This window comes from Ictalurus punctatus, chromosome 12, assembly GCF_001660625.3.
Source record: "Ictalurus punctatus breed USDA103 chromosome 12, Coco_2.0, whole genome shotgun sequence".
Lineage (NCBI taxonomy): Eukaryota > Metazoa > Chordata > Actinopteri > Siluriformes > Ictaluridae > Ictalurus > Ictalurus punctatus.
The window spans coordinates 29815004-29824430 of NC_030427.2; the positions used below are offsets into that span (position 1 = coordinate 29815004).

General features: G+C 41.6%; 1 protein-coding gene across 3 annotated transcripts; it reads left to right on the forward strand.

Moving 5' to 3' along the window:
- The first annotated feature begins 210 nt into the window (after window positions 1-210).
- Window positions 211-9427, forward strand: LOC108272833 (protein Tob2). 3 transcript variants are annotated; one of them, XM_017481617.3, is made up of 2 exons: window positions 211-461; window positions 3731-9427. In XM_017481617.3, exon 2 carries the CDS (start codon window positions 3979-3981, stop codon window positions 5161-5163), a length of 1185 nt encoding a protein of 394 aa, XP_017337106.1. In that variant the 5' UTR covers window positions 211-461; window positions 3731-3978; the 3' UTR covers window positions 5164-9427. The 3 variants fall into 3 exon arrangements, with proteins under 3 accessions (XP_017337106.1, XP_017337107.1, XP_017337108.1); XM_017481618.3 differs by lacking the exon at window positions 211-461 and adding an exon at window positions 1276-1483; XM_017481619.3 differs by lacking the exon at window positions 211-461 and adding an exon at window positions 1509-2332.

The window sequence follows — 9427 nt, forward strand, 5'->3', positions numbered from 1 at the left end:
TCCATTCTTGGTGTTAATGCTAACACGCGCTGTTAAAATACATGCTCATCATTAACGCCAGGGTTATAGTCTGTAAACTTTACAGTCTGTGACAAAAGAGACTATAAACGGCTGGAAAGTAGTTCCGGCTTGCCGACGTCACAGAAAGTGGGCGTGTTCCGCAACGTGCTGAGTATAAAAGCGTGAGGTTGCCAGACAGTAAAGTTTCCGCGAGCCGCTCGAGGGATGCGCGCGCCGTCCACAGCGCGCTTTCTAACACCACTTCATGTACACTTTTATAATTTTATATACTCAGTGTCTTATCCGTTTAATCCGGTTACAGAAACAAACACCCGGCGTCGCGTTTTCAGCTCGTGACTCGCAGGAAATGTAGGGCTGACAATAACAATAATAATAATAATCATAATAATAATAATAATCCATCATCATCCTCATAATTATAACAATGATAACAATCACTGGTAAGTAGGCTCCAGATCTCAGCTCTTAATTCTAATATATGAATATGCATGAGTGTGGGATTACTGTCTGCTGATTGCAGGATTCATCTGTGAACTTTATGGTCTATGTTCACTGTGTGTGTGTGTGTGTGTGTGTGTGTGTGTGTGTGTGTGTGTGTGTTTATCTCTGGGGTTTTTATTACTGAATGAGTGGATTCAGCTCTGTCGTCCATTTTAGTATTTTACAGGTCTGTATTTAATCCCAAAATAATTTTCTATTCACCAGAAATGTCCTGAGATTGTCTACATGATGCATTTTTCTCTTCAATCTCTTGATTTTTTTTTTAATGAATCACCACCATGCAATGTATGACTTTCTTTGTAAGCACATTTCCTGGATTGTAGATTATTATTATTATTATTATTATTATTATTATTATTATTATTATTATTATTATTATTATGTGCCAGTTTATCGTTGATTATGATCTGAGTTTGGACCACATGGAGCTTATTTTTATTTGCTGGATTTACTTCTGCACCTGTGTGACGCTTGATGATGTAGTAGTAGTAATAATAATAATAATAATAATAATAATAATAATAATAATAAAATGGTGGTTATTTCTTTTTATCTATCTATTTATTTATTTAAAGAAAATCTCCTGCATTTGAAATCTACCTCTTATTGGAAAGATCATGATATAATCTGCTTATACAGTGAAATTTAAAACGCCTGTGGGGGGATTGTTTGTTTTTTTTGCTTATGCTTGCATTTTAAATTGGCATTATTTGTAGCTGTGTGTGTGTGTGTGTGTGTGTGTGTGTGTGTGTGTGTGTGTGTGTGTGTGTGTGTGTGTGTGTGTGTGTGTTTGTTTTCTTCCCAGCTGGATAAACAAAGCTAATGTAAACCAAACACCTGCTGATGGACATTCAATAAGCCTGGTCCACAGTTTGCATTCATTTTGCATTAATCTCAGGGAGAATGTGTGCAGGATCATGTGTGGTATTAAACATCTCAGGAGGTGTGAAGGCTCTCTGAGGTGAAGTTTGCTGGTGAAGTTTAAGAGATTAGGAAAACACACTGATTGATTGGTTGAACATTTTAACGTGTGTGTGTTTGTGTACATTTTTGCTCAGTTTATTTTGTCAGGACAATTTTGCATCGCATGACATTGAGTGACATTGAATATAAGAACGGAGTGTTTGGGAGTAAAGCGATCATTTATGAATTGCTTTGAGTAAACAGAACAGATTGACACTCTTTACAGTAATCCGAACACACTGCTTTAGATTATAGTGTGCTAATCTAGATTATGGTCAGTTAGACGGATGTTTTTTTCCCTTCTCTTTATTATTACATTCGACGAGGTAAACCGTGTTAAGACGATATTTCAACACTTTATTTTATTTGTAAACGTTGAAATGAAGGACAACGGAGCCAGTCCTCCACCCAGGGAAAATGAATGATAATGTCCTCCTTAACTCCCGCATTAAAACCAATTAGTCAACACATCAACCTGCGGCATTCGCCTGCTAGCTCTCGAAGTCTCCACGACCTTATCTTCGCGTATTTCGGGTATTAGAAAGTTAAAACGCGTCTTTTAGATAAATAGCGACGCAACACGCAGAATTTGAATGATTTTAAACCGGTTTAAAACTGCCTAGTTTAAGGACATTAGCAGAATTCGCCCTGTGTGTTTTGATAACGCGGAGGCGGATACGCACAGTTATGACGTCACCGCGCAGTGGGTGTTGGGAGTCGTAGTTTCAACAAGAGTCGGCCATCTTGATCAGGCGACAAAGTGTTGAGAAGAAGGGAAAATTCCAACGGATGTCATTGATGATGTAACAGAGAAACCGGTTTACAGCGTTTCATTCCCATCTCTGTGGTTTGTAACTGTAAACAAGGCTGTTACATGTGTTTTACTAAAAAATAAATAAATAATCTAACCAGCTGCTACATCAGTCCGAGCTGGCCAAACTGGTAGACAGTCTTTGATGGCTCCTAGTTTACTCTCCAGCTCTCGTGTTACTTTATTAAACGTTCAAATTGTTGTTGTCTTTAACATGGTTTATCTAGGGTGAATTGCTGTAAAGATGGCCGACTGGTTTGACCAGCTCTGCCTGCGTTTTGGCGTCTGGTCAGATTAAAGATGGATTTTCCAGCAGGGTTATGCAAGTCAATAACAGTCAGCTTGTTCAGGAAACGTGGATTATTCATTTTCAGCGCCATGGAAACGGATCTCTTTGCCGAACTTAACATGCGAAAAACGTGTACTTCCAGAGTTTGAGGTTTTCTGGTCACCACAATAGAGAAACCAGTGAAATATATAACTTCTTTCAAACGTGCGTTGCACGCGCGTCTGTGACCTTCCAAACATTTTAAAGCTGATTTTATTCCCATTTTCGTATCCCTTTTGTAGTTTTCCTGTAGGTTTATTTTGTTTTCCTGAATTTAATGTGCAGAACCTGAACATTGCTTCAGCACTGATTGTTGATTTAAACTCCTACAATCACATTTGACATTTTTGCTGAACTTGAGCAACAAAAATCCAGAAACTGAACCATCGTTAACTACTGTGCATGTTCGATTCATTGTTTACACTGGCGTTCATTTGTGCTTTCTCAATATAAATGATTGAATATATTGTGCAAAGTGGCTGTACTGGACTGTCATATTATAAACACCATTACCACTGCATGTAATCATATAAACTTTATTAGAGTGATGAGATGAGCGCTGTGTGTGTGTGCGCAACTGTTAAATGAATGTTATGCATCACATTTGATATTTTTAATTTTGTTCATTTGTTCTATTTATGCACCACAATGACGGGTTTCTGTCGAAGGGTAAAAGTATTGACTAGCTTGCTAACTCTTCTATGGCCCTAACTAACAAACAGTCTCGGTAATGAACTCTCCCAGAACCTACCTTTTATTTGTACCCATCCTTCACTGGGATATTTTTTTTTTAACATTATGTAAATAAAATAAATAAACCCTTTGTTTACCTGGATTAAAGATTTTCAGGTACATGGTTGACGTGCGCTTCTAGAAGTTTGTATTCGCAGTGTACACATTCATTTCTATATTTTAGTGTTGCACTTTCCTGTGTTGCTTACAGTGAGCTCTCCCTGCTGCCAGCAGGACTATATGAGGGATTTGATGGATTGCATAGATTGCTGCCTCAGCCATAGCCCCTGCTAAAATGCACACCCAATCCTATACCCTTTTATCCCCAGTGTCTGGATTCTGAGTGGTAACTTCTCTTCTTGCATCCTTTTCAGATTGGAGAAAGTGGGTCTTGTGAGACGTCCAGGATTTCAGTAAGCCCAGTGTGGTGTAGCAGGTCAGAGCCTTGTGTGTGGGACCAATCGCATCTGGAACTAAAGGTTTTTAAGCTGCGCACTCTACTTTCTACCGCCTTCTACAAGGATTTTTACAAGAGATGTGGAAACTGTTGTAGGCCTGTTCTGGCCAGAGAGATTTGGGACGTGAGCATTGTGTTCTGGACCCTTTAATACTCTCTTCAGCCATGCATTTAGAGGTGAAAGTTGCACTGAACTTCATAGTGTCCTACTTGTACAACAAGCTCCCACGGCGAAGAGCGGATCTGTTCGGAGAGGAGCTGGAACGAATCTTGGTGTCACGTTTTGAAGGTCATTGGTACCCAGAGGCTCCGTTACGTGGTTCTGCCTTCCGCTGTCTTCATCTTGGGGTCCCTGGGGACCCCGTGGTGGACTTGGCAGCCAGACGGAGTGGGCTGGACATGGAGGAAGTCCGTGCCAATGTCCCTCCAGAGCTTAGCATCTGGATCGACCCTTATGAAGTGTCCTATCAGATTGGCGAGAAAGGGGCTGTGAAAGTTCTCTACATGGAGGATCCGCCAGGTTTGGGTGGTGAACCTGAAGTATCAGAATGCTTAGGAGGGCTTTGTAAAGGAGATGTAGAGCTGGAAGATGGGAAGAATTTGGGCTTCAACCCTGACGCTCAGGTCTTTGTGCCCATAGGTGGCCAAGCATCACCAGTCATGCTTCCATCACTCTCTAATTCACCCACACCGCTCTGTCAAGGTCTGTTCAGCTACGCAGGTTCCAGTACTCCAACGGATCCCACTGTGCACTCTAACACCTCCTCTCCATCTCCACCAAGTACAGGGATGCCCTACCCTCACCCAGCTGCCCAACCCAGCTCCCGTCCGACTCCACAACAAATCACCTTCACCACCGCCAGCTTTGCCGCCACCAAGTTTGGCTCCACCAAGATGAAGAAATGCATGGGGAACGGGGTGGTGGGTGGATCTGGCAGTGTCAGTGCTCCTCAGCAGCGAATGCTGAGCCATTCCCCCACCGCAATGTCCTCCATTTCACCACCTGGACTGGTGAAGCACAAACCCCTATCACTCTCCATGCACTCCCTGGCTGGTCCAGTCTCCAGCCAACTCTCACCCAATGCCAAAGAGTTTGTCTACCCTGCCTCCCAGGGGCCCCTCTATTTTGAAGCTGAGGCTCCACACCTGACCCACACTGGCCCATTCCAGACACCGCTTCCAGGCCCTGCTCACCCACATGCCACCTTTGATCCATTCTCCAGCCAGCCACCAGGCCATGCTATGGGTGTCATGGGAAGCGGCAGTGGAATTTCTTTCATGGAGGGTCTGGGGGGCTACAACCTGCAGTACTCTAGCCAAGCTTTCCAACCTGTAGTATTGGCTAATTAAGTGTTCAAGAAAGCTTGAAAGATGTCTTCTGGGAGTTTTTTAAAAAATTTATTATTTTTCCCAACAGTTGTTACTAATACATAAAGTTAAGATGGTGTTATGACTACTAAAACCACTTGTGATTTTTGTTTGGGTTTTTATTTTCCTCCATATTGTTCGTATTCAAGGGTTATTCTTTTCCTTTCTCCCAAGTCAATGGGAAATAACCAGCCTCCTGCCGCACAGATGTTTTGCATTGAATGCTAATTGGATCTGGGTGTTCCTCACCAAGGTATTCTTGTCTCTAGCCTGGCTGAGCAGCATGAGCTTGTTCCAACACTGCTCTTTCATGCTGTGAAGAGCTTCATGCTTCAATTTAATCACGTTGAGAGCAAATATTTTGTCGGAAGGTTCAGGAAAGCAGAGAGGTTGGGACTTTGCTATAAGTTGTCTAGTCAAGCCTCACTGTGGAGGAGGGTGATTGTGTCGACACATCTTGCATGGTTTTGTTTTTATTTTTATTTTTCATTCTGTGGTTTGCATAGTCAGGACACAATGCGCACTATGGGTACAGGGCCTAGTTTATGAGCAGTCAAAGGGGATAATGCTTTAAAGCTGTGAAACTGTTCAGGAAGACTGTGTTTCATATTCAAAAGCCATAAATATGGTCCAAAGGGGGGTGGGGGGGGGGAGTAGACTAGATAAAGGCAGTGGCGAGATGACTGTTAACGTGGTAGTGTCTGTCTCCTGTAGGAATACAGAGCCAGTGGTGTGTGAAGGTAAGAGGGCAGGACTCGGGTGGAGCAGAAGCTCATGATGGATGGAATGATGGGAGTGTGTGTATGGGCAGCAAGAACCTTTTAGCTGTAGCTCAAAACATGGCACTTGGATTGCTAATCTTGGTGTGCTTTTTGTGAGTTGGAGTTGATTTTTTGAATGTGAATCGAATTTCTAATTAAATGGGTGTTGAAGTCGGATGCTATGATTCTAGGTTTGAACGATTTACATTAGACGCAAATATCCCGTAACATCTTAAGCAAACGGATGTTTGTTCTTTAGGACCCTTTATAATAGCAGACTTGGTAAAGTCCACTGATTCACAATCGGATTCATCATGGAGGCGGCTGATAGAATCTGCCTCCGCTGTCGATTTGAAAGTGTCCCAAGCGTTCTTGATAGATATCTGCTTAAGCTGCAACTCCCGAACCGTCCTTACCAGGTTCCTCATGTTACAAGGTCAGTCCATTTCACGACTACCATCTCGAGTGGATTACTTTATTTCTGGTGGTAAGGGTCCAGAGGTTTGTCATTTATGGCTGGTTTAAACTGGATGTATTTTTTTACATTCATTTGTAATTTATTTACGATTTTTCTATTATTTTTTTTCCTGTGCGTTTTTTCAAGAGAGAATCTAAAGGCATTTGTAAAAGATATTCTATACGGTATATACTATGACATGTATATATTTCTTATGTTAAGATATCCTTTATTTAGTTTCTTATGTGCTGAGGTTATTTTTCCAGAAATAACTTAAATATATTAAATATATATAATTATATCGAATTTAAAAAAAAATATGCAAGTTGAAACAAATAAAGTGTGTTTAACAAAGTATTGTGTATTGTACATGTTGTATGGAAATTGAATTGACGGTGGGTAACAAGGTGCGTGTGTGTAATGTGTGCTTCTCTTTCCAGGATTTTAATAATGACAGCTGGCTGGTTTAAGAGTGGGTTATTGACCAGTTTGTGTACTCGAATTCATTCATTAGTGCTCGTTTGCATAAACCATAGCAGTACAAATCTCTAGACTCCAAAATAAAAAATGCTTGGGATGGTGCCTGGTCCCTTATTGCTCCCAGCTGGCTGGAGTATGACTGCCAAATGCAATCAGCTATTCTAATAAAGTGTCCCACCCCCCCACAATCTCCACATTTATAACGTTAAGCCTCGCTGAGCAGAGGTCTCGCGTTCTGGTTACCTCGATGTTCAGGACAGCTGTTGGCTGTGATTTGATGTGAGGCTGAGCGTCATTAGCGCGGCTAAATCCTTTTACACTAGCTTCCGCTCTCATTACATCACCCAAAGCTGATTTTTAATTTTTTTATTTTTCAAATCCCCAGTGCAAAGCTCCTACCACCCACCCAACACATCCAACAGTATCTAATGACTACCTTTACTAAGCTGGAATTGTAATCTGGTCTGCCTCGACTAAAGCCGGTTTTACACAGCAAGATCTCTGCAGTCTTTCTAAGATTAACATTGGTCACACTAACCTTAAATCCCAATAAAACCTTAGCAGAATTCAACAGACTGTCTGCTGTCCATGTCCGAGTGTACGATGAAGATCCTCTAGCGTTAGACCTGCGAGTACTTTTCGCTCACGTGATCAGTCGGTGCTATCTGGGCTGGAGTTAGAGGTAATTAGGAACTCTTACTGTTTGCATGTTTTGTTTATGCCATGGCCATTACTGTATTTGTAGCTGCCCAGTAAGCTTTGTATAATCTTGTGCTGTCCTCCTATTGATGGCCTTTAGAGGAGTATCCTAGCAGATTTCAGTGAAACTTCCTCACACCGCCAGAACTTTCGTTCTCGACTGGCTTTGGTCTCTGACATTAGACCACTCATCTCAACTCGCAAACCAAGGTTTAAATCATTATTTTAACAGTATGTGGCTTTCGTGTGCGACAGAAAAATCAAGTGTAGAGCTGGCTAAAACGTGTCCCATGTGGTCGTGTTGGTCAATTTCACGTCGACTGGTTTGGGTTGTTGAACTGGGCTCATCTTTCTAATGGTTTTGGGAACCTGGTCCTGATTAATTATGCACATTCTCAGAAATAACGGTACCCACCTGTACTTTTCCTTGTTGCTAAGGTAGCTTGTAGCTTTTTAGAGTAAAGCTTTTAAAGGTGGTCCTTAAGCTCTAACTATATACTTTTAAATTCTTTTTAAAGGTTCAATAATATTCACGTTTTTACACAAACACGTGCCCTTGATGGTACCACCCCAGCACAAGGGAGTGTAGGGTGATGAGGGTCAGGTTTTCAGCACCATCGTGACTGGTTGAAACGGGACGTATTTCACACGTATCGTTTCGTTAACATTTTATTCTGGCTGAATCTGACCAGCTTTTCAAATTTCGCCCGTCATAGTTCATCAGGACTGGGATCTCGCAACTGTATTTATTTATTTTTCCTTTCGTATAGTCTGTAATGAAGCTCCCGGTACGAATTAAAGTCACTGCTTTATCCTGGTTAGCATTGCTGTGGTTGAAATGAACTTGTTTATTTTGTGAAACAGAACTAGGTAATAAATTCATTAGAGAATCTCACAGGCAGCTACAAACAAGTAAATGTGGGAGAGGGATTTAAAAAAAAGTCCTGTACACATCTCCATAGTTAGTCTTGTTTAAATGAGAAATATATTTTCAGCATTCATGGAGTTTGTCAGGAAGAGGGGTTAACATAGGGTAAAGAACTGGTGAAGATCTGAGTAGAGGATGCTACTAAAGCGAGTGGAGCTGGCCTGGGATCTGATTCCTGGCCAAGAGCAGCAGTAGATCGCTGCTTCTCCATAGTACGGGATTGTAATCCCTGCTGTCTTTCCACCTGCCACTTCCTGTAGACCAGCTGTGTGGAGAGAAAGCAGGACGCCGTGTTGATTTTTGCCGTGAATGTCTCTGTAAGGGTGAGCTGCAGATGACGAAAGGATCGACCGAACGTACTGTGAGCGTCCCGAACCGAGCGCGTATCCATCACAGGCTGAGGGCGCAGCCGTCTTTTGGCACCGTCTAGTCAAATATTTGCATTTGAGCACTATTTACGTTCTTCAGAGGTTTATGCAAATCTTTTGTTCCAACTTGCCTAAGTGTGGGAACTAGTGCTTGTTTGGCATTTTTAGCACCTGAGCGACGAAGAATCCGAGCCATAGATGGAGGATGTTACGATTCTCAATGCTACAGAGTGGAATTAAAAATTTTTTTTTTTAAAAAGCAGCTTGCTGTTGGGGGTTTAAATCCCTGACTCACAAATGCTAATATAATCAACAATGAAGACCGGCCTCAACAAAGAATGCAAAGTTGCTGAGAAGTCATTTGCATAATTCTAACAGACTGAATAAATTTGCATTAATTATGAACGTTTGCATGTTTTGGGTATTAGTTTTATTGAGATTTAATTCTGTGTGATGAACTTGAAGGATAAAGATCATTTTAGGGTGAAATTTCCGTTACCAACCTTGCTTCAGGGACGTATTGGACCATGTCTGAGGTTTTTTTTTTTTTTTT

What these genes read in the sequence shown, in the direction of transcription:
- LOC108272833 (XM_017481617.3), top strand. Translation starts at nt 3,979, where the DNA reads ATGCATTTAGAGGTGAAAGTTGCACTGAACTTCATAGTGTCCTACTTG.